A 25,752-nucleotide genomic window follows, 5' to 3' on the forward strand; every position below is an offset into this window, starting at 1 on the left:
AAAAAGCAACACCTAATGAAAAAACAAAACAGATCCCACATCCCTCCTTAGCAAGCTGTGTTTTCAGATTTCCTAACTATATTTCCTCCCACAGTTTGCCATATTTTTTCTTGACAAGCTGACATTGTTAAGTTTTTTTTTAAACAGGTGTGTCCTGAACAAAAACAGACTTTTAGGTAAGTTAAACAGGCTGATCAGTTATGTGAGTTAAGAAGTGTAGGCTTGAGGATCCTCAGTCTTCTTGACCTCAGAATCACCACTTCAGAAAAACACTTAGGAGCTCTGATTTCTTCAACTACAATAAAACTTGCTTTAGTGCTGCAACATTTTGTACTAAAGCTCTGGCTATCATAGTCTGCTGAGATTGCAAACTACATTTTAATTCTTGGGCCTTCTGTTTATTTTCTTGATGCCTAAGATTAGCATACTTGGATCTATGCTTGTAAAACCAAAGGTTTCAAAGGTCTGGCATCAACTGTATTCCCCAAGCACCAGCATGGCCTCATAGCAAAGAAGACATACCAGCATGTTTCTCTGTAGCACAAACAAGCATTTGCATTTGCTGTCTTAAAATACTTTTCCTCTGCATCAACATTTTGGTGTTGCTGATATTCCTTTTTCTTTTTGAAACTCAATGACTTGACTGAAAAATATGAAAAAAAAAAACCTTTTTCCTGTTTGGGAGAGCTAAGTTAAAATTTCAGGTTAGTATCTCAAAAGTTATTTGTCTTATTTTCTCTGAAGTTTGAGTTAGTAAGTTGACATTTTGAGATACTAAAATCAAAATGTTGAGGCACTTACCTGAAATTTTGGCTTCTAGATGGCAAGATTTTTCTCTCATTTTTTCTCTTTTTTTTTTATTCAGAGGTGGAAACCACTCTGAAACACGCTGCTGTTGAAATACTGCCATCGGGAGGCAGATGCTGTCATTACGTAGGACACAAAAGATTCATTGTGGGACATGTAGTTTACACACAACCTATGATAATTTTATCGCTTTTAACTTCTTGTGGGCCGTAAAATAATTTGGCAAGTGGGATTCACCTTGTGTTTGAGTGCGTTGTAAAGTGTAGAATGTCTGAAGAGGAGGGAGTTGGCAGTTCCCGTATTATTATCAGGTAGCATTTAGACACTTAGGCACACTATTAACTTACACGGACCCCTACAAACTTTCTGTTACTACATTAAATGTGTGAAACAATGAAGGTACGTTACACTTTTCCTTGTTGCTCTGCAGATTATTTTAATAATGCATATGGTGTTGTTTAAATAACTTTAACTTAAGTCTAACCCAAAAATTGTCAAGGAGCGGCTGTGTGTATGCAGGAGAGGACCCAAACGCACAACTCAAGACACACGGGGATAGACTCAAAAGGCACGGCTTTATTAACAGGAACACAAGGAGTCAGTAGCGGTTTTTGATACGGGCAGCACGGGCAGTTGCCCGGGGCGGCATCATGGTGGGGGGCGGCATCACGGGCATCGGCAAAAAAAAAAAAATTGCTCGTACTCAAGCTGTGTACCATTCCCAATATGCGCTGGCATGATGTCGGGACAGCATGAGTACAAGCAATGTTTTTAATTTTTTTTTGTTGCCGATGCCCGTGATGCCGCCCCCCACCACCACGATATCTATTGATTGCATGATTTGAAAAACAGCCACACCTTTCACTGTAAATGAAAATGAAAGTAAATATGGGAACGACTAAGCTATATCCTGTAGCACCAGACTGTAGGTCAGACATGCAGTGCTGACAATGTGAGGAAGAAGAACAAACAAGGTAGGACATCTAACAACTATCCTTACTGATAATAATAATGCATTGGGACATGCCCGAGATTAAAGTTTTGTGTCTGTAATATTAAATATTATCAGATGTGTTTTATTCATCTTTTATTACAGTAGAAATTAGTCATCTGTAACAGCATTTGACCTAACTGTATACTTCCTAATGAACTTCAGCATATCCCTAATCACCCTGTCCTGTATTATAATTTAAAGATAAAAAGACAAACATTATGAATCTAAATAAGTCTTTTTAACTGTTAAATGCTACTACATAATGCAAGATGGCCTAAATTAATTTCATAAAATACATCAAATAAAACATTCTACAAGATTTTTTTTAATGCAGTTATAATTTTTTATAAAGCAATTGCTAATTTTTTTGCAAAGGGAAAAGTCTGGAACAAGTTTTGAGTATAAGAAAGATAAGTTAAAGTTATGAATCACCCCCACCGTTACTGTAAATGAAAGTGAAAATAACTCTGTGACTCCAGTAAGCTATATCAAATCTGTTGTTGATAACACACCACAATTTTTTTTATTACTGAGGCTTTTACAATAGTACAGCAAAAGTACACCTTCAAGTATGACTTCAACAAATAATATGTAACACATTTCCAATGCTTTCACTAAAAACTGAACATTATAAGATTTGCAGATGTATGCACCTTTTTGTGTTTTGCTCTCTTTATTTTTCATCACCATTGTAAGTACACCACAGTGTTTGTTACTGTGTTTGAAGAACTTTTTGGATTCCGTTACTGTGGAGTATACATACATACCCTACATGTATGTACATGCAGTGTTTTAATTAAATAACATCAGTTTAGTATTTATCACTAAAGTCTTGCCACCATGGATTGTTCACAGGGAATGAGATTATAAAGGTAAAAAGATCTAGTCTTTTAAAATACTCAATACTGCCACCTAATGTCCACAACTGAGCATGTTTTTGTGACTTTCTAAAATGAGAGAATATCATTAAACAATATCTTAATCAGAGTGTAAGAGAAATAGAATATGGTTTGTTAAGGTTCAATGAAACATACTGTGTTAAAGGTTTAAACTGATATTTCAATGATACATATTAATATTAAGAACAAGGATGTATCAACATTCCTTTTTTGTAGCTTTGCTATTTTTATGGTAATAAACAAAACATATTTGAGTTTTGAACAAAAGACAAACAAAAAGAAAAACTTATTAGATGACACTTTTGATTCTGTGTGTGAATATCAGTTGCTTATTAGACATGATAGGAAAAACAGCCAAAGGAAACATCTCTTTTACTGTAAATGACAATAAGAGTAAATGACTGACCAAGTACAGTAGACGGGAGCTGGTTGTTACACTTTCTACTATAGCATGAATAGCTAATCATTGAAACATCTTTCAAAGACCAATCCTTGTCCACCCTCTTCCAGGAATCTCTCCCTCCTTTACAGCCTTTACAACAGTACAGAACATCACCACTTTAAACTACTTCAATGATAAACATAAAAGTAACATGTTTTCAAAGCTCTCATCAACAAATGAACATTATGGAGCTTTAATTTTTGTGTGCTAAGACTCCGTATTGCCTGTATTTGTATAGTGCTTTACTAGTCCCTAAGGACCCCAAAGTGCTTTACACATCCAGTCATCCACCCATTCACACACACATTCACACACTAAACACTAACAGTATAAGAAAATAACAACCAGCCAACTGTTATTCACATGATAGTCTTTGGGCTATTGATCTTTTACATAAATATTGTTAGATATCCCAATTCTTTTGATCTTTGGGCTGAAGATCAAAGAATTGGTGTTTAATGCTCAATCAACAATCTTTTTATTCTATACAATACTTTGAACAGGAGGGTGTCCACCAGATCTCGAGTTGTCTGACAGTTACGCACACTCTTATAGCTTTGCCCCCCCTTCAAAGTCATAAAACCTAAATATCCACAGGCCTTAGCTTCCTGTGCAGCATGTTCTGTTCTTTCTAATAAAAAAAGGCTTTGATTCTCTGCAAACAGCATTTCTTATAAATCAGCAGTACAATGTATCATAAAACAGTGTAATATCCCATTCCTGTTTTTTATCAGAATAAAAAAATGAATTTTATTACATGTACTTGGGGATTTTCACAGCTCAGCATCCAACATCAAAATCTACTGGGGCAGTTCCAGCAGCACACATTGACACACAGAAATCAACAACCTTTTTCTCTAAAAACTAGTTCCTGCTGGTCCTGTCACGGTCCTGGGTCATTTTGACCCAGCATTTTCAGTTCTTATATTCCTTTGTATTATGGTTTGTATTCTGACCCTTTTGTCATGCTTTGTTTATTAGTATTATTCTATGTTTCAGTTATTCTTTGTGAGGGATTAGTTCTTAAGTTGTGTCTCTCGTTTAGTGTAAGTTCAGTTCAGTGTCAAGTCTGTGTCTGTTTCTTGTTTCCCGTTTTATTGTGAAAGGTTGTGCCTCATCTCAGTGTGTCTAGCTTTGCTCCCCGTGTCTCGTTAGCCCAAACCCTCCCAGCTGTGTCTCCCTCCTGTTTTCCATTCCCTGATTACTCCCCTGTGTTTTCCTGTGTTCCCTGTCGCGTCATACCCTCAACTAGCTGTGTGTTCTGCTTCCGTGTTTCGTCACCTGCTCCAGTTTAGTATTTATTTTCCAGTGTTTCAGTTCCTCTGTTCAGAATTTTGGTTGTCTTTTGGTGAGTTTAGTTAGTACGAGGTTTTTCCCAGCAATTAAGTTTCACTTCCGTGTCTGATTTCTGCATTTTGGGTCCACCACTCCTGCATGCCTGCCTGCCACACAGCCAACTATGACAACTACTTTCAATGTGGAATTCGTGTCTTGTTTATTTCATTTTTGTGCAAAATAAGTTTGTTTTTTTTTGTTTGTTTGTTTTTTTAAAGGTTTGTTTTGTGCAAAGTAAGTTTTGTTTTGTTAAAACTAAGTTGTTGTTTTTTTAAAAAAAACAACAACTTATTATTTTGCACAAAAATGAAATAAACAAGACACAATTCTCTCGGAGAATTCCACATTGACAGTAGTTGTCATGGTTGGCTGTGTGGCATGCAGGAGTGGTGGACCCAAAATACAGAACTCAGACACGGAAGTGAAACTTAAAACACAGGGGAGTAATCAGGGAATGGAAAACAGGAGGGAGACACAGTTGGGAGGGTTTGGGCTAACGAGACACGGGGAGCAAAGCTAGACACACTGAGATGAGGCACAACCTTTCACAATAAAACGGGAAACAAGAAACAGACACAGAGTTGACACTGAACTGAACTTACACTAAACGAGAGACACAACTTAAGAACTAATCCCTCACAAAGAATAACTGAAACATAGAATAATACTAATAAACAAAGCATGACAAAAGGATCAGAATAAAAAACCATAATACAAAGGAATATAAGAACTGAAAATGCTGGGTCAAAATGACCCAGGACCGTGACAGGTCCCTCTCTGTCTCCTGCCTCCCTATCTCGTGTCCTTGCTGCCCACTCCTTCGCACACTATGTTCTCCTTGCTTTGGCTTACCCCTCCTTATCCCACTAACAGCAGCTCTGTCGTCTCTGCTTCTTACATAAACCTCTGACCTATTCTGCCAGTTCTATGTGTGTGCTCTATGCGTGAATGTTTAGCAGCTTGACCTATGACCTACTTAAATGAATAACGACTATAATGCTTAACTATCATTAATACAACTAAATCACTAATACTGCAATAATCTATTCATACAATATACACACATCTTCTGTTATCACAATGACTATGTCAAAATATAGATATGCATTCTTTTCAATAATGCGTGCAGTGTAGCAGTATTTAAGGTCTGACATGAAAATCATGTCACTGTAAATTGTTTATGGACAACAATGTTAACACAGATTAAATGTTTCAAATTCATCAACGCTGCCGCCTATTTAACTTATTACAACATACAGAAGATAAGATGATATAAATCAATTTGGTAAAACAGTTTTTGAAACAGCTTGAATTATACTAACGATGCTCAAGGGCATTACAATGTTTCTGTCATTTATAATGTTATATTTTGTTTCAGGCAATCATGTTTTGCACCGAATGTGGAACTCAAGTGGACAGTACATTTAAATTCTGCCCTGAATGTGGCCACAAGTTATTTCTTTTGTCTCAAAAAAAGGCTCAAGGTAAGTTTCCTGTCATAATAGTAAAACTTCATTTGCAACCATAAAACAGTACTGTAGGTGGATGTTTAACTAGAATGAAAATGACACAGTGTTCTGATAATCATCTGAAACACAAGTATAGAAGTATAGTCATTTCCATTGTTCTTCCCCCAAAGGGAGGGCGTATGTAATCAGTTTTGTTTGTTTGTCTGTTTGTTAACAGCATAGCATCCACAGTTTTCTTTATTTTAAATTTGGTGAAAACTTCATAATTCCCACATTTTTTTATGGATTGTCTTCAAATTTCACAACAATATACTAGGCCTTAGAGGACATGAGTACCTAGATTTGCCAAGCATTTGATCTCAACTTCCATTGCTGTCAAAGCTGACTCTGAAAAAAAAATGCAAGAAACCATATCAAGTAATACATCATACAATAGGGCATGGAGAGAGCTGTACAAGACACTTTTTATTTTTCAGTACAGCACCCTGTGACATCACAAAGATGCCATAAAGTTTCACAAAATACACCTTAAAATCTTTAAAAAGTTTTACAGCTTATACAAGCCAAAGATATCAGTCCAATTTGCTCCATTCAGTTAATCACTGGGTAAAGATAACAAAATATAGCATTTGAAAATGCTATGCTTTGTGGTCATAGGTCAAAGATCAGGGTCATATGAATAAGGAAAAAAACTGGATCATCTCCAATGCCATGTTTACTGTGATTAGATATATATAAAACTTACATAGAAATAATTGTTAAACAGATGGTGCCACATCAACACATATAATTTCAACCACGACTAAGGAGAAAACCCAAAAGGAGGATCAAGACCAGGCTCCAAAAGAAGATGAAGGTATAAAGGAAAATACCACCCAAATACAGGTAAAAAAAAACAAAAACAAAAAAAGACTTCCTTGCTTCCTTCCTTCCTTTACACCAAGATTATCCAGAGCAGTAAACACGCTATTAAAAATACAAGAAAATGCTTTTGCAGACCTTCCAAGTTTAACTTTGACCAGTGTTTGTACTTTTGAGCACAAGGACCCAGGTTTGCTCCTGTTTAAGAGTTTTCTGAATTTTATAATTGTAATTAGTGGTGTTCCTTTTTCCCTCTGCCATGGTTATTTTATTGTACAAATATCTAATTTGGTTTAACTCTAATTATTGTACAGTTATTCAAGAGTTATGAGTTTGACTTTCGTTTGACTTTCTTTTGAGTTATGTACTTGCTAGGCATTTTTTGACTGGTTTTACTTTCACTCTGTACTATGGCTAGTCTCTTAGGATCCTTAGTCTTTAGTTTTTGCTACTTTCTGTTAGTGTTTAGAATTTACAGTTTTGTGTCTATGTTATTCTTGCCTTCCCCTGTGTCCCCCTGTATTGTGTTAAATGTGTGTTTCTTGCCTGTGTGTTTAGTTCTATGTTACTTCCTGCAAGTTCTTGTCTCTCGTGTCTTGTTTTTGAGCTTTATTTGTGTATGCTGATTACATTTAGCTGTGTCTTATTACCCTTGTGTCATCTCTTCCTCCTGTTCTTTTTTAACTTTGTAAATTTTATGTTCTGGACTTTCATCACAACATGAAAAGCCACATTAAAGACCTGCTTTTTGTTAACCCTCTACTGCATGGCTTTTTCATTTTGGGGGAAAAAATATTTCTCCCTATTTTGGGGGAGCTTTAGGGTCCCTAACAATATATCAATCATAAAATTTGACACCCTGCCCCCCCCCCCCCAAACAGATATTGGTTTGTTGCTTCAAGGCAACACTGTGCGACAAGGGTAGTCAAACACCAAGTTATTCTATAATAAGTTTTATTAGTACAACGAGGATGAACAAATAAATAAACAACAAATAAACAATGTAAACATTTCACAGAACAATAAAACACCAAAATACATCCAACATTTGATCATAACCCCATGCACGCGCGCACTTTTGGGGACATTACATTAACTTAAATTCATTTCCTAGAGACTTATCCTGACCCTACCCATCACAAGTCCCTGCCTAAACCTTACCCTAACCCTGACTCAAGCCTTCACCCTAAAATTGTGCCTGGTAGCATTATTTGAAAAAAAAAGTTGGGTTTTTTTTGAAGGGCCAGTGTGAGGCATGAAAATGTGGTTTGTTCCCTCAGGGCAACGCTATGCAGTAGAGGGTTTGTTATGCTGCTTGCATTAGTTTCCCATCTCTCTACCCTTTTATAGCACAGTAATACAAAAAGTGTTATTTTCTGCTTCTAGAAATTATCAGTTTGAAATGGTATTTCCTGAACTAACTGTGTAGTTTTTTTTCAGGGACAGTTGGCTACTGATGATTCTGACCTGGACAGCAAAGGTGCTGCATCATCAGATAGCAGTACAGACCCAGCCACAGTGAAAAATGAAAGTGCATCTTCATCTCTTCACCAGACACAGTTTGACAGTGAACTAGCAGTTTGTGAGGAGAAACAGAAGAAAAATGCTGTGGCTGCTGAAATTAACTCTGACTCGTGCACTGAGGCAACACCTGAAACAAACCTGTCTGTTCCCACAACAACACCCTCCCCTACATCTGCCCAGAGCAAAATAGCAGCACATCAAACAAGGGATTCATCAGATATAAACAAAGATGACACCCCGGATCCATATCAAACTCCTGCTGACAAGCTAAGTGATGTTCATCCTGGACCCTTGTCTAACTCCAAAGATTCCCCAACAACCAAAGAAGCTGAGTCTACTGTCCCTGAATCATCTGAGGACATATTAAAAGAAGCCAAAGCAGCAACGCAGCCTGCCCCACACCAAGATGCAAACAAAGCAACATCTCAAAATCTCTCTCGGAAGTCTGCTGATAAGAAAAACTCCATGAACACAGATCAAAATACAGTCACAAAACAGGCTGACAGGAAAAAAGAACAAGTAGAAGGAGTTGAGACGTGTTATTCAGATGATCAAAATACCACAAAGTCAGAGAAGTCTTCAAGACCCAGCCCAGTAACAAGGGACACCAGCAAAGACACTGAGGTATTATGAAGTCAAATACAGAGTTTTAACCTCAAACTGAATTTTATACGAAATGCAAAATCATAGTATGAGGAGAAAATATTCAATCTTATAACAACAAGAAACATATATTAAGGAATATATTTATCCAGCAATAGTTAAACAGGAAACCATAGATTGTTCTTTCTGGAAGTAAAACATTGTTTTGTCTGCTTGTTTTACACTAAACTTCAACTGCAGTAAAAAACAAAGTCTCAAAGATAGAAGAACCAGTTTCTCCAGACCTTTAAGTTCATCTTCCATAATGTCCTGTTTATCTTGTTCAGACAGTGTACTAACTTACTGGTTCCCCTTAGTTATGAGTTTGCAAAGACAAACATCATGTTTGAACTAAAAAGTGGCACAACTCTGTGTGTATTAGAGATAACATGTTATTAGGATTAACTACAAAAACAGTGTAGGCTCTGCTTCCAGAGAAACCCTATCTCAATAAATACTTAAAAATTTTAATAGGTATTTGGTGAACTAACTCTGTAGCTATTCTTTAGGTACAATTGGCTGCTGCTGAATCACAGCCAGACAGAGAGCATTCTACAACACCAGACAACATTGCAACCCAAGTTGAAGCAGAAAATGGAAGCAGATCCACATCCCTTCTGCAGACACAGCTGGAAAGTAAATTAGCTACTCTCCCTCAAGGTATAGAGTCTTGTAATAAGAAAGAGGGACATCTTGCTGTGACTGCTGAAAGTGACTCTGAATTACGCAGTAAGGCAACACCTGAAACAAACCTATCTGTTTCCACAACGCCGGTAACAAAGGACACCACCAAAAACACTGAGGTATTATGAAGACAAATACAGAGTTTTAACTGACAAACTGAGTTTAATACAAAACTGCAAAATTAAAACATGAGGGAAAAGATTTTTAAATTGTAACATTTCTGAAATGTTTTTTTCCAATCTGAAACCAATTTACTAACATTAATTAATATCCATTTTCATAGGTGAAAATCGACATATTGTCGCTCTACATTAAACATATTTTTCTGACTACCAATCAGACTCTTGTAGGACTTAAGTTTTATTTTCTTCTACTCATACAGTATATAAAATAAGAAATAAAACTGGTTTGTTTGGGTTTTTTTACATTTTTTTTTTACATTTATAAGGCTACTTCCACTAACTCAAATAAGGACACAGGTGCACATCTGGCAAAAGAACAGCAACGAGGCAAGAGAGATGTAGTTGGCTCTAGGCCACCAACTTCACCCTGCCCTCCCGATCATAGTGATGTCCAAGTGGGCCATCAGAGACCACAAAAGTAAGTAACAGGATGTAGAATATACATATTTGAGTTCATATTTTTAACCATCAAATTATTTATTTGCCTCTTTCCTGTTATTCCAGTTCATCAGTCAGTGAAGGAATATCTGTGTATTTTCACGTTGTCGTTTCTAAACACTTTCACTGGGATCCAGAGAACGACTTTGTTGTGTTAAAATCTGCTGCACTGTTAGGAAACTGGGATGCTTGGATCGAAATGTTCCCCAGGTATAACTTATTGTTGTTATTTGTTTGTTCAAAAACAATGGTTTTTTTTATTCTCCACGGAAAATCAGTGAGACTGAATTTAGATGTGATTAAATATTCCTATTTTTGCCAGTATAGAAATTATATTAGCTTCTATCGCATTATTAGATTGTTTGTCATCTGTATGTCCCATCTCTAACAATAACTTTCTGTTTAATAGGTCTCTTGGAGATAAGAGATATCTTGTTGAAGGACGTATTAAAATTCCCAAGGAAAGACTTCATGAGCGTATACCCTACAAATATGCAGTTTACAAGCACAGTAAAAACGAGTTCATTTATGAGGCCATCTACCAGGAAGAGAAAAATGACTACATCAACAGATGCCTGTCGATCCAACAAGGGCTTTTAACAAGAGAAGGTATTCTAAATTCATATTATTGATATAGATTTTGCAAATATTAGATTTAATTATGGTATTTAATAAATGCAAAAAAACTGAGAAAAACAATGATTCAATAGTGGGCTTTAATGTATGCCCAATTTTTAGACCTATACTAAGAAAACAGTCTGCTTTGATGATGTCACATCCACAAGAGAGCAAACCCTTTTTCACCTCCATCAACTGCTAATCTCCAAGTAAGGAAGGAGGCAACCTTTGGTCTACTTAGTCAAACAGCAGACATTTTCACTGGAGAGATGTTTATACTATTTTTACTGTCTGTGAGAGTATGGTTTTATTGTAACGAACCCTCCTCTGCAGTCAGTTTTTGACACTAGAACCACAATTTGCACATATTCTCTCCTCAGTAAAGTCTTCCTTGATAGTTTGCTAACTATATGTAAGATATTCATTAGATTGAGAATTTGGTGAATTTTAGCACTGAAAGCGTTTCATCTACATGCCTCATTCACCCATTGACACCCATTCATACAGGCACCATTTTTCTAAATTTAAATGCTTTCTGTCTAACATTCACACATATTTACACTCTGATGAACACTTCGGGGAGCAACTTGGGGTTCAGTGTCTTGCCCAAGGATATTTAGGCATGCACACTGTGGGAGAAGCCAGGGATTGAACCACCAATTTTAGTAGATGACCTACTTTACCACGTACTCCCTATTTTTAAGCAGCAACAGGAGCAAAAATAATGTCAGTGAGCTTTTATTCATTCATTCATTTTTCATTCACAAAACCATCTCACCACAATGACTTCATTGGTATCACTGCACCACAGTTATAGCAGAAAATGTACATCCTCAAATCAAAAGCCAGAGACCCAACCTTTCTGATAGCAGCAGGAAACAAAAAAAATGACAACCACAAAAAGATCTGAAAATAAGTGTAATATGTTTTACATTGTCATAGACCACCAGATCTAACTTGATTCAATCAGTGAGTGAAAATCAGCTTAGGACTGATTTTATCATGTAGGGCTGTGGCTTATTCTCTCTATAACCTTAGATCTAAACCTGTCATGTAACTTGTGGCAGGCAGTAGGGCTGTGCAATATGACAAAATATATAGGATGAAGAAATTAAAACATCTTTTCATATTATACGCTATCGTTTGTTTCGTGGTGTCGCAAAATACACTGTTTACGGCAAAAAAAAATTGCTACCACCTACACAAGAATCACATGAAAGAGTATCGAGAGAGTTTACGGATGACAAGCAAAAAAGAGCTGTCAAAATAAATACTAATAAATACTAACTCTATAAATACTAACTAATACTCAAAATAAACCTTAGACTCAAACGTTAGAACAGGCATTTCCCCGCAGCATGCCATGTAATAAATATTGACAAAGAAAATGGCGGCCCATACAACTTATATCTAAAACTATATAGTTTCATGCATGGGTCAAAATACTCAACTCCAGGTACACGAAGCCCCGCTGAAAACGCTTCACACAAATCGAGTTGCGAAGATTCACAGAATAAGATAAAATGTACTATTTTGTGATATATATCGTTATTCGGGACAATAGATGTCTTATATTGGGATATGAGACTTTGGTCATATCGCACAGCCCTTCAGGCAGGAAGAGGACTCAAACGTAGGACTCATGAACAAAAAGGGGTAAACTAAAAGAGGCAGCTTTATTATGCTGTGACAAAACTCAAATACCAGAAATAAGAAAACATAGCCCTAAAACTAAAAACTAAGACCAAAACAAACTAGAAACCTGGGAACTAGAAGCTAGGACCTAGAAAATACAAAGGAACACACAGCACATGGAACAACATAACAACAGGCAGAGGAAACACTGAGACAACGAGACAGGATCGACTGGGGAGACAAAGGGATGGTCTGGACACAGGGGATGCACGAACATAGAGACAAGAAAGACTAAACATAAAACGCGGAATAAAGGGGAGGCACAATAAAAGAAACCTAGGGAGTAGAAACTATAGAAACTATATAAAGTTCTGTGGTTATTAAAATTCAATATGCACAAGCCTAAATGTTCTAATCTTATATTCCCCCAAAAGTGTAGAGGATCAAGCTTTAAAGCAAGATGTTCAGTACATAATAAATCACTGAACCCCAATCATCAATAAATGCACCCGGTATTGGCCAAAACAATAGTATGAATGGACCAACTGAATAATAAATGTAACCATTACCAAACTTGATGTATTTTGTGCTTCAAAGGTGAATGGCATCAATATGATGATATGATCCATCCCAAATTAAGCACTGCCTGGTACTGGAATACTGCAAATAAAACTGTGATGGAAGGGAGAGATCAAGCTGGCTGGGAGATGTTAAAAATAATCTTTGATCTTCTCACAACCTGGAATGAACAAAATGTAGAAAACTTCTTTCTCCTGCTGCAACAGTTCATTCATACATACTCCTGTCCTCTACTTCATGATGGTATGGAAAAACGGTGGAGATTACCATATGGTTCAGAACAGGTAAGTAACAAGTGTTTTATGTTTCAACATATTACATCCATAATCCAACAGTATAAGATAAAGTACTGAATGTTTCCAATGTTCCAATGTTTTCTGATATTCACCCTTTGCCTTTTCCAGATTAAAAACCTTCTAAAAAAGTTTCTAGAGGAAATTATTGGTCTTAGGGCCAGAAAGAAAAGTGAAACAGTACAATCCTTGCTACCAAATCTCCATGCAGGGATTATTGGTTTGCTGGTCTGCAACATGCATCTGAAGGACAGAATGAGAGATAAACTTTCCATTCTATGCAGTCTTCTTTGCCTGCCTGAATTGGCGCAGGGCCAGTTTGCCATTTTCTGGGAAAACTTTGCAAATCCTTTGACAGATAAAAAAAGGTAATTAGTGTGTGGTTTATTTTTAAGCATAAACATTGTGACAATGATTGTGTTTTTACAAAGATAATATGGGAGACAAGAACAACCCAGTTTTAAGTTAAAATTTACTAAAACATTATAAATTGTGTTTGTTTACATACAATAGTTACAACACTGCAATTTATCATCACTTTGGAATCCAGTCACCTGTAATCTGATCAACCTGATTTGACTTTGGTGCAACAAACAATCTGGGTTTTCCAGTGTAGTGCTCCTGTTAAAATATCTGGAAAAATGAATGTCTCCTGTCCTGTGTTATGTGAATTTTTTGCTGGTCTTGTATGTTTGCTTATCTCTCGACTTATACAGAGTTGCAGATGTGCTGGAGAACCTTTGCCACACTGCTATAACACACCATAATGAGAAGTGGGTCTTGGTCATCCCTCTGATTCATCTACTGAGAGGAGAAAGCAAACCATTTGAGCCAGTTACCCCAGTCTTGAATCCACAATCTGAATCTTGGAGAGGCTTGAGGGGAATCAAAGGACCCAGCTACGCACAGTAAGTGCTTATCCCCCATAAAGACATTAAAATGTAATTAAATTTGTCTGGTCCCATTTATCTGCCCTGACCCTAACCCTTTTAACTAGAAATCGGATTGAGATCATGAAAGAACATGCATACCTGGCAGCCATTGATCGTCTTCTTGTGCACTCTTGGATGTGTCTCATACGGGTGGATGACCTAATGAGCTTAATGTCCAGTCCAGTGAGAGTTGAACTACTAGACATTCTTCATTATTTGCAGTTCAGCATCAGATCGGCCATAACTCAACCCATGTACAAGGTATTTATTCTTAAAACAGTTATTTTGTTTTAATAAAAACAGAGTTTTAAATAGCAAAGTGAAAATTAAAATTAATATTAATAACAAGTTTTACTTATATTTAATATTATATAATCCAATCCAATCCAATCCAATTTTATTTATAAAGCACTTTAAAATACCCAGCACAGGAACAAAGTGCTGTACAGAAAGTAAGTTAAACAGCAAATTAAATAAATAAATCACATAAGACATAAAATTAAAATTAAAACAGCCCTATGTTAAAACAAAACAAGATAAAACAGCATCGAGTCACCTAAAAACAACTAAAATAAAATAAAAATAAATATAAAAACCAACATCTCACGTGGTGTCAAAGGCCAAAGTAAAGAGGTGGGTTTTCAAGAGTGACTTAAAAACAGGTAAAGAAGTGGCCTGTCTAATCTCTAAAGGTACTGGAATACTGCAAATAAAACTGTGATGGATATAACTAAGTAATGCCTAGGTATATAAAATTAAGTTGCCAAATAAATATGTAACTTCCCTCAGTTCTATAGAAATAAATTATTAATTAATAATACTGTTTAATTAATTATTATTAACTAATTATTTTTAAACTAATTCATTTTATAATTAGTTAATATTATTAATTATTATTTTGCTTGTCGCTGTTTTTAATAAGAAAAACTTTTTTTCTCATTTTTGTGAGGGGGTTTATGTCTGCTATGTGACAAGAGACTGAGTGTTGTGTTCAAAACTGCCCCAAGCCAGATAAGCTATATAAATAAAATAAATAATTAAAAATAAAATTAAACAAAATAATAGTAACCACAAGTAGCAACCCCAAAAGTTTAAAAATAAAAGTCAACACTGACTTTTGATTTAATACAGGGTTATAATCCTCCTCTGCCCAGGAATGTTTTATTATGCAGTTTCGTTCTGGTCAGTTTTGTTTATAGCACTCAACTGATCTGATATGTAAAGGCCTGTGATTGGCTAAAGTCCCTTGTCACATGATATATTAGCCTAAGCCTAAAAACAAATTTCAGAATAGGAGCAGGAGCTGAAGTCTCTCCTTGACCACACTGATTTATAAAATGCTGAAAGGCTACTCTATTTTATGTCCAGTGGCATGTGTGTTGTTGCCTTCAACAGCTATGTCTCTTCATATTCAATAAATATCTACTATGATTCTGATTACAGGTTCTGATAAATTTGATATCCCATGTCATCAAAAGAGAAAGTCACCAAAATAACAGGTACAATAAAAAGCCTCTGTTTGTCATTATAGCCCAGTATCTGTGAAGAAGGATCAATATTGATTTTTAGTGTCAGTGCTGATGACAGTCTTTCCTCAAACAATAATGTAATGTTTTCTTCTAGTTTCGATGACAAAAATGGAGAGTGTTGCCTGAAAACTGCAGTAATGCTTCTTGGCTCTGTCTGCAATTTCACAAAAGGTCCAAATGACTCTGACCTTCCTCTCCACTTCCTTGAACTAGTCTGTCTGATAGCCAAGGTCTACGGCCACAATGATTCCCAGGTCAGAGCTGCTTGTTAGTCGGTTGGACTACCGTATGAGCAAAATGTCTTTATGTTTCTTTTAGCTAAACCTCAAAATTAAAAAAAAAAACAACATACATTTTAATGCTTAAATGTAAATGTTGATTTCACATTGACAGTGTTTAGTTTATTTTATTTCATAAAGAAATTTACAACTGTTACAGACAAGAGAGAAAATTCAGGAAGAGTCATTTTGGGAGACATTAGAAACAATGAGGAAGTGGCGAAGAAATACCTTCAGTAATAAACTGCTCAATGAATGGAATCATTTGCACTTTTCTGTACCCAATGAAATAAAGGTAAGTAGAAATTAAGTAAGCTCTTGTTCTCTGTTATGGTGTCATATAAATAATTCACTTTGATCATCAGCACATTAGCCACTTAGATATAGCTCATCTTACAAAACAAAAAAAGAGGACATCAATGTACACTAACAGTCAAAGGTTTGGACACACCTTCTCATTTAATGGTTTGTCTTAATTTTTACTACTTTCTACAATGTAGATACAAACTGAAGACATCAAATATATGAAGCAAGATATATGGAATTATGTAGCAAAGAAAGAAAAAGATAAATAAATCTAAATATGTTTTATATTTTAGATTCCTCTGAGTAGCCACCGTTTGCTTTGTTGACAGCACTGCAAACCCTCTGCCTTCTCTCAGTGAGCTTCATGATGTAGTCCTGAAATGTTTTCACTTCAAAGGTGTGCCAAGTCAGGGTTCATTTGTGGAATTTCTTGCCTTCTTAATGGGGTTGGGACCATCAGTTGTGTTGTGCAGAAGTCAGGTTGGTACACAGCTGACAGCCCTATTTGACAACTGTTAGAATTCATATTATGGCAAGAACCAACCAGCTAAGTAAAGAGAAATGACAGTCCATCATTACCTTAAGAAGTGAAGGTCAGTCAGTCTGGATAATTGCTCATACTTTGAATGTGTCCCCAAGTGCAGTCGCAAAAACCATCAACAATGGAACTGGCTGGCATGAGGACCACCCTAGCATGGCTACCGCAGCATCCTCCATCCCATCCGGTTTGGACCATCATTTATTTTTCAACAGGACAATGACCCCAAACACACCTCTAGGCCGTGTAAGGGCTATTTGAGCAAGAAGGAGAGTGATGGAGTGCTGCACCATGGTCTGGCCTCCATAGTCACCTGACCTAAACCCAGTGGAGATGATTTGGGATAAGTTGAACCACAGAGTGAAGGCAAAACAAGTGCTCAGGAACTCTGGGAATTCCTTCAAGACTGTTGGAAAACCATTTCAGTTGACGACCTCATGAAGCTCAGAGAGAGAGAATGCTAAGAGTGTGCAAAGCAGTAATCAAAGCAAAGGATGACTATTTTGAAAAACCTAAAATATTAAACATGTTTTGAGTTATTTCACAATTTTTTGTTTACTACATAATTCCACATGTGTTCATTCATAGTCTTGTTGCCTTCAGTAAGAATCTACAATGTAAATAGTCATGAAAATCAAGAAAAACCATAAAAGGAGAAGGTCTTGATTCATGCTCAATCATCCAGGTAAGTAAATCCCCAAAAGTTAATTTTATTCATCTGGACGTTTTCAGTGGGAGAAATGTTTCGTCACTCATCCAAGTGACTTCTTCAGTCTCAGCTGACTGCAGGTTTCCCTAATCTTATGAACAGTACATTTGCATAATGACTGAAACCTGCACCACTGAAAGAAAAATGGGATGGGAGGTCAGTTGCTTGATCATTAATATGCAAATTCTCTGGATATTAATGATGAGTGACGAAACATTTCTCCCACTGAAAACACTACGTCCAGATGAACAGAATGAACTTTTGGGGATTAGAGGAGAAGATGTGTTGAAACATATGACCGGTAGTTTATATGTACCTTGTGGCCTCATCTTTGCCCATCTCAAAACATTTTCATAGTTGGGGACCAAAGCAAGTGAACAATAGTCTCATTTTGCTTTTAATTGCTTTTGTTTTGCTTCATTTTTGTTTTTAATTAAATGTGTACCACATTTATTTTCTGTGAAGTAAAGCACATTAATACAATTTTTTTTTCTACAAGAATAGCATGTGTGATAGGTGCATTAAAGTACGGATCAAGTTTGGACTTGATCCCTATTTAGGCTTACAGTCTGCTCTAAGCCATTGTTTTACACATATAAAAAGAGCCTGACATAACTACAACTATGAATTCGTTTTTGAAAAAAGAGAACTAAAATCAAACCAATTTCATGAAAAAAAAATTTACCTACAGGAGTTCTTTTGTTATCTGCCAATTTCAGTTCACTAAGTACTCTAGGCTAAATACGTCACAATTGCAGCTATCTGGAATAATAATGCGTCACGTCTCTTTTTAAGATAGCTGTCCTAGTTAGTTTTTTCTTCATGCTACAAGTGAAAAACAAACTCCCAGCTGTCTGCCTCTCCTTTTTCAGAATGATTTCAAGTCATTTATCATTTTAAATATAGCAACAAACAAACAATAAACAAACAGTAAATACAGTAAAAAAAAAAAACAGTAAACCCTAGGACCACATGTTACTGTCAAGCATCTAAGTCTAATGCCACTGCAATTGGTGGTGGTATCAGACAATCTTCTGTGAAATTTGAGCAGTTTAAGTCTTTTGTTTCCTGGACTGTAATTTCAGAGTTTCACATTTTCATACTTTTTTTTTTATCAAGTACAAGTTAACATGCCTATTAGTGGACACTGCAATAATCTATTACAATGCACATCTTTTTTGTAGGTATGGAGCAATATCCTGACAGTATCTTTTAGTCGTGAGGAACACACTAAAAACTGGAGAAGTACATTCATGAAGGATTTTGAAGGCAAACTGAAAAATGTAAGAATGAATTTTTATTTGAGTTATCATCATGGCATGTGCACCTGAAAAACATATTGATGATATGTGCTTGTGTGCTAGGAAAATCATGTAAATCAAATTGGAATATACTGTACCACAATGGAAAAGGCGAGCAATGCATGTCCATCATTATGCAGCACAATGGAGAAATGTGCACTGGAGGCAGTTGCACGTATTTGCCAGGTATGATTTCAAAAAATTGTGAAAAATGCTTATTAATTTCACATGATATTATTGTACATTCAATGGAAATTGAGAGAGGGGGGGGTTAATAGAAAAAGTTATAAATTCATATTAACACACACACACATTAACCTATTCCCTTTTTTCTGCTTAGGATAAATCTGGTGAAGGGGTGTTGAAGCTTTTGGAAATACATAATATCACAAAGTTTCTGAAGCTCATGTCTGTTGTTGTGGTGGAGTCATGGCCCAAAGTCAATGGAGAGTACATTCAAGGCGAAGACTCAATATTTGAGTATCTTATGAACTGGCCCATGGCCAAAACTATCTTCCAGTTGGCAGGTAAACTTTAAAATTGAAAAAAAAAATGTACTACTACTCTTTATTAATGTCTAGATTATTGTTACTCTCTAGCATAATATTAATTGCACATTTCTGTGTAGTGCCCATTTCATGTTTATATTATATTTTACATAAATATGTGAACGTAAATGCCAGGCTGTGGGTTTGTAAGGCTGGATGTGTTATTTGTGTAGTACATCTATTTAACAAATTTTAGAAAATAAATGTAGAAAGCCATAAACAGACTTTCATTTTATTTTATCTAAAAAGTCAGTAAAATGTGTTTGGGTTTTTGTACTCGTTTTCCAGGTGCTAGAGAGGGATTGGTTGAATCATTTTCAGATGAAGCACAAACCATGATAGCTTTGGGGGCTTCAGCATTCAAATCTGTATCAGAAAAGTTCCTCAACGGAGACATTCAGTTTAAAGCTCTACTTCACATTTTCCAGAGAAAACATGAATTTCTTGATTTGCTGAAGACAGGTGAATACGAATATCAATCTACTTCTGCCAGTTCTGCTTAGCATTCCTCTTTCTTTTCACCACTCTTTTGTCTACTTCCCATTACTTCAGATTGTTTCTGTGCACTACAGGGAGTGCAGAATTATTAGGCAAGTTGTATTTTTGAGGAATAATTTTATTATTGAACAACAACCATGTTCTCAATGAACCCAAAAAACTCATTAATATCAAAGCTGAATGTTTTTGGAAGTAGTTTTTAGTTTGTTTTTAGTTTTAGCTATTTTAGGGGGATATCTGTGTGTGCAGGTGACTATTACTGTGCATAATTATTAGGCAACTTAACAAAAAACAAATATATACCCATTTCAATTATTTATTTTTACCAGTGAAACCAATATAACATCTCCACATTCACAAATATACATTTCTGACATTCAAAAACCAAACAAAAACAAATCAGCGACCAATATAGCCACCTTTCTTTGCAAGGACACTCAAAAGCCTGCCATCCATGGATTCTGTCAGTGTTTTGATCTGTTCACCATCAACATTGCGTGCAGCAGCAACCACAGCCTCCCAGACACTGTTCAGAGAGGTGTACTGTTTTCCCTCCTTGTAAATCTCACATTTGATGATGGACCACAGGTTCTCAATGGGGTTCAGATCAGGTGAACAAGGAGGCCATGTCATTAGTTTTTCTTCTTTTATACCCTTTCTTGCCAGCCACGCTGTGGAGTACTTGGACGCGTGTGATGGAGCATTGTCCTGCATGAAAATCATGTTTTTCTTGAAGGATGCAGACTTCTTCCTGTACCACTGCTTGAAGAAGGTGTCTTCCAGAAACTGGCAGTAGGACTGGGAGTTGAGCTTGACTCCATCCTCAACCCGAAAAGGCCCCACAAGCTCATCTTTGATGATACCAGCCCAAACCAGTACTCCACCTCCACCTTGCTGGCGTCTGAGTCGGACTGGAGCTCTCTGCCCTTTACCAATCCAGCCACGGGCCCATCCATCTGGCCCATCAAGACTCACTCTCATTTCATCAGTCCATAAAACCTTAGAAAAACCAGTCTTGAGATATTTCTTGGCCCAGTCTTGACGTTTCAGCTTGTGTGTCTTGTTCAGTGGTGGTCGTCTTTCAGCCTTTCTTACCTTGGCCATGTCTCTGAGTATTGCACACCTTGTGCTTTTGGGCACTCCAGTGATGTTGCAGCTCTGAAATATGGCCAAACTGGTGGCCGACCGTGGCTCAGGGGGTTGGGAATCGCATCTGTAACCGGAAGGTCGCCGGTTCGATCCCTGGGCTCTCTGGCCTGGTCATTGTGTCCTTGGGCAAGACACTTTACCCTACTTGCCTACTGGTGTTGGCCAGAGGGGCCGATGGCGCGATATGGCAGTCTGCCCCAGGGCAGCTGTGGCTACAACTGTAGCTTGCCTCCACCAGTGTATGAATGTGAGAGTGAATGAATAGTGGTATTGTAAAGCGCTTTGGGTGCCTTGAAAAGCGCTATATAAATCCAATCCATTATTATTATAAGTGGCATCTTGGCAGCTGCACGCTTGACTTTTCTCAGTTCATGGGCAGTTATTTTGCGCCTTGGTTTTTCCACACGCTTCTTGCGACCCTGTTGACTATTTTGAATAAAACGCTTGATTGTTCGATGATCACACTTCAGAAGCTTTGCAATTTTGAGACTGCTGCATCCCTCTGCAAGATATCTCACTATTTTTGACTTTTCTGAGCCTGTCAAGTCCTTCTTTTGACCCATTTTGCCAAAGGAAAGGACGTTGCTTAATAATTATGCACACCTGATATAGGGTGTTGATGTCATTAGACCACACCCATTCTCATTACAGAGATGCACATCACCTAATATGCTTAATTGGTAGTAGGCTTTCGAGCCTATACAGCTTGGAGTAAGACAGCATGCATGAAGACGTTGATGTGGACAAAATACTCATTTGCCTAATAATTCTGCACTCCCTGTACTCTTTTCCTCTGAAGGGTTTTTGTTGTTTTGTGTTTGATTTGTTTTATTATTATTAATATTATTATTATTTCACCTTCTACAACACATCCCAAAGTATGAAATGAAAGTTATCTAGACATTTGAATTTAGTAATACAATTTGCAATTTTAAAAATGATGTTACATGAATAAACTCTCTACAGTTACATTGCAGTTTCAGATAAAATGTAAAGCGTGTTATTGCTCCCAGTACCACGAACAAATTAATAACAGCCAATGTTCTATAAAATCAGCAGAAGTTTGAATGGTCTATTTGATAAAATCTAGGTAAACAAAGATATTTGCATATTTACTGAATAAATGGTTTCTAATCTGTTTAATTCACAACCCAGAAATACAAAGAGATGTGTGTGTGTGTGTGTGTGTGTGTGTGTGTGTGTGTGTGTGTGTGTGTGTGTGTGTGTGTGTGTGTGTGTGTGTGTGTGTGGCAGGAAATGTACAAGTAAAATGATAACAAAATTTCACTGGGTGTTATGTATTATGGAGCATTACCTTATTTATCTATATTTCTGGTCATCAAAGTGTTTATGCTTCTCCAGATGGTCTATGTGATGATGGTCGCTGCAAAGATCAGCAAAACATGAAAACATTACTAAGACTGAGGGAAGAAGAAGCAGCGGCAGTGAATACTGAAAAGGAGCGGGTCAAAAGTCTTCTGCAAATGTGCCAGGATGTTCCAGAGCATGTGAAAGGTGGGTGGTGCTAGCAAACTGAGAAAAAAAGAAGCTTGCAAACTAAATTCCAAAAATGTTCAGATGTCCTGTAAAATGTAAATAAAATCAAAAAACAAAAACTTTTTTTTGTTTACAGTAGATATAAAACATATCAAATGTTTACACTGAGAAAGTGTACAATATTAGGAACAATATTAGCTTATTTTTAATTTGATGGCAGCAACACATCTCAAAAATTTGGGAAATTGTGCACCATCTGGTCTTCTTTTAACAACAGTCTGTAAATGTCTGGGAACTGAGAAGACCAGCGGCTGGACTATTGGGAGAGGAATGTTATTAAATTTTTGTCTTACATAGTATTCTAACTGCTCAGCAGTCTTCTTTGCTGTAGCTTTTGTTTCATGATGCTTCGACGGTTTGCAGTTGGTGAAAAGGTCCCAGCATTTTCAGAACTTAATTTTTACTATTATATTTTTATTTCATTATACTCTTTTTATTTAATTGTTACAACTGTCATCTCAGAGTAAAATGTTCACAGTTTAAACCTCCCTGTTCAGTGGAAGCTTTTCTGTATGACTCTGTGGGTTTTCTCTGAGTACTCCTGCACATCAGGTGCTGTTAAGGTGGTGATGGAGCTTTTGGCCCTGTTCTAGATAAGACTGCAGAAAAAAAAAAAGGTCTGATATCTCCTCAATGATAGAGATTTTTTTTTTTTTTTTAAAAAAGAATACCTCTGGGACAAATTTACCAATGGTCTACATGAACATAAAGCATTTTTTCGTGTTATAAAGTTATTCTCAGGATTTTCCAAGGAGGCATAATGTCAGTTTTGCAATGAAAGGTGTGGGCACAGGTTCTTTTATGCCTGGAATAGAATTTAGCTTTTCAAAAGCCAAACGTTTTGAAGAACATTTAAATAAAACATGCTAACATGATTTACAAAAGAATGATTTTATTGCGTCGGATACGGCAGTGACAGTTTCCAATCGAATGTTTTATTTTGCTTGTTCATATTACTGGGAGAGGGTATGTGACAATGAGCATGCATTTGGCCTGGGATGGTTCAAGGGTGTCAATGTGGTGCCAGAGCTTCTGCTGTGTCCTGAAACTCTTTTCTAAGACCTCACCCTGAATGTTTATAGAACCAATTCATTGTTTTGGGTAAGCAGAACATATCTTAGTAGTTTTTCATTAGAAGTGTGGACATTCATTTTTTAACACTGTAAAAATAAATAGATCCATATAGGAGCCTCTGGAAGGACCGAATTCAGGAGGAATTCTATTGATCTTAAAAGGCTGTTGCTACTTCATATTGAAAGAGTGAATAATGAACTCTTTGGGTCTAGAAATAATTAAACTAGGAAAGGACTGGGAAAATAATTTTTGGTGTTATATTTTCACAGTAATTTTTATGCTTACATCTTTTCCACATCTAATCCACAGTTGATTTCAATGGATTGGACAAAAAGCTTGATCAGAACACAGATACAATGAAACTGAATGAATTTATGAAGGTCCGCACTCTCGATGGACTGATCTCTCCTACAGCTGTAAATGTCACTTATTTCAATCTGTGTGATACAACCTGCCAAATGGCTTCAGAACTGAATGCCATCAAAGACAGCATGATCTTCAGAACATGCTGGAAAAACCAAGTGGAGGAGCTATCAAGAGACCAATCGGATACAGATAACACTGATAGAAATGAAGAAATCTATACCCTTGACCAGGTCTACAACAAAATATTTCAGAGCTGCTACAACAATTACAAAAAGCTTTATGATAATCTAAAGAGTGGAGAACTTCTATTGGAAGAAATTGACAACATCTTTGAAGGCTATAAAGGAAAGTGTGAAGACTTGAAAAAGGACTTAGATATCATGTGCAGAGTAGACACATCTGATAACAGAACATGGATCAAAGAAAGGGTTAACCAAATTCAGCAATACCAGGATGTTCATCTAGCAGTTGAATCTTCCAAAATCATTGAGGACATCAAAAGCATGCTATGTCCAGAAGGGGACTTCAGTGTACTGGAGAGGTTGCTGCAAATGGTATGTTTAAAATTACTTAATATTATTAAAAACAAGGTAATTGAAAGAAACTCTAGCCCTTACCTGCAAAATATTCACATTTGACTTACTTTTGACTCCTTTGATGGATGAATCCAGTCATGTTCAGCTGAAGAAAATATATTCTTGATATATATTATATAATTGAGTTATTAAGATAAATTATCATCCATTAGTGATCATGTTGAACAACAGACACTGTTAAAAATCATTTTGATCTTGTTCTCAGATGTAAAATATTCTAAAAGAATGACAGACATGAAATGTGTGTGATCTAAACAACCATCATAAAACATTTATTTGGGGGTATAAATACTCTTCTATAAAATACATTTTTGTGGGATTTAATATCATTGTATATTTTTCAGAATGACTCCAGCTTCAAGAAAAACAACCTGAACTGCATTGATGATGCTTTCATAAATGCAAAAAATATTCTTAAAGGCATTACAGACAGTCGCAAGGAATGTCTTCAAAAATTCCTCCAGAGTAAAGATTTTATCCAGTGGATTAAAAAAGAACTTAAAGGTATAAAATATTCTATTTTTTTTATCATTAACAATTACATATAGAATTTCATAACAACTAAAGAATACTTGTAACTGCAGATATCAATGAGCTGAAAGTTTTTGTTGACCTGGCATCAATCTCTGCTGGAGAAAATGACATGGATGTCGATCGAGTGGCCTGCTTTCATGATGCTGTCCTTGGTTTCTCGTCCATGCTGTATGACCTGAAGCAGGATTCTGATTTTCAGAAATTCAATGAGTCACTTGCAAAATTGTGGAAGGCACTTGATAATGACAAAGATATACCCAAGAAGCTGGTAAGACCTTCCTTTATGAAATATAACTAACATCACTGCTATAAATGGATAGAAGTGCTAACATTAAGAATATGTCCCGATTTATCACTGAAGCTGTTAAAAAATTAAAAACCTTGCTTCCTTTAAATATCATAGGGTATTTAAAAGATATTTCTTAATATAGATAT

At 36.3% G+C, this 25,752-nt stretch overlaps 1 protein-coding gene across 4 annotated transcripts in view; it reads left to right on the forward strand.

Annotated features, from left to right (window-relative positions):
• The first annotated feature begins 1,662 nt into the window (after positions 1-1,662).
• Positions 1,663-25,752, forward strand: part of LOC120734869 (E3 ubiquitin-protein ligase rnf213-alpha-like) — a 67,037-nt gene continuing 42,947 nt past the window's right edge. For 2 of the 4 annotated variants that reach the window (XM_040033939.1, XM_040033958.1), the window contains exons 1-23: positions 1,663-1,781; positions 5,856-5,961; positions 6,713-6,831; positions 8,248-8,955; positions 9,483-9,776; positions 10,106-10,257; positions 10,344-10,487; positions 10,687-10,886; positions 13,128-13,393; positions 13,514-13,770; positions 14,119-14,310; positions 14,400-14,595; positions 15,778-15,833; positions 15,958-16,117; positions 16,302-16,436; positions 18,879-18,977; positions 19,059-19,181; positions 19,336-19,522; positions 19,832-20,005; positions 22,553-22,705; positions 24,131-24,741; positions 25,128-25,287; positions 25,368-25,585. In XM_040033939.1, the coding sequence (XP_039889873.1) occupies positions 5,862-5,961; positions 6,713-6,831; positions 8,248-8,955; positions 9,483-9,776; positions 10,106-10,257; positions 10,344-10,487; positions 10,687-10,886; positions 13,128-13,393; positions 13,514-13,770; positions 14,119-14,310; positions 14,400-14,595; positions 15,778-15,833; positions 15,958-16,117; positions 16,302-16,436; positions 18,879-18,977; positions 19,059-19,181; positions 19,336-19,522; positions 19,832-20,005; positions 22,553-22,705; positions 24,131-24,741; positions 25,128-25,287; positions 25,368-25,585 (4,704 nt within the window). In that variant the 5' untranslated portion in view covers positions 1,663-1,781; positions 5,856-5,861. The remainder of the gene's footprint in view (positions 1,782-5,855; positions 5,962-6,712; positions 6,832-8,247; positions 8,956-9,482; positions 9,777-10,105; positions 10,258-10,343; positions 10,488-10,686; positions 10,887-13,127; positions 13,394-13,513; positions 13,771-14,118; positions 14,311-14,399; positions 14,596-15,777; positions 15,834-15,957; positions 16,118-16,301; positions 16,437-18,878; positions 18,978-19,058; positions 19,182-19,335; positions 19,523-19,831; positions 20,006-22,552; positions 22,706-24,130; positions 24,742-25,127; positions 25,288-25,367; positions 25,586-25,752) is intronic. The other 2 variants (XM_040033950.1, XM_040033968.1) reach the window with 2 other exon arrangements.

The sequence above is a fragment of the Simochromis diagramma genome, unplaced genomic scaffold, assembly GCF_900408965.1.
Source record: "Simochromis diagramma unplaced genomic scaffold, fSimDia1.1 OVJJ01000334.1, whole genome shotgun sequence".
Classification (NCBI taxonomy): domain Eukaryota; kingdom Metazoa; phylum Chordata; class Actinopteri; order Cichliformes; family Cichlidae; genus Simochromis; species Simochromis diagramma.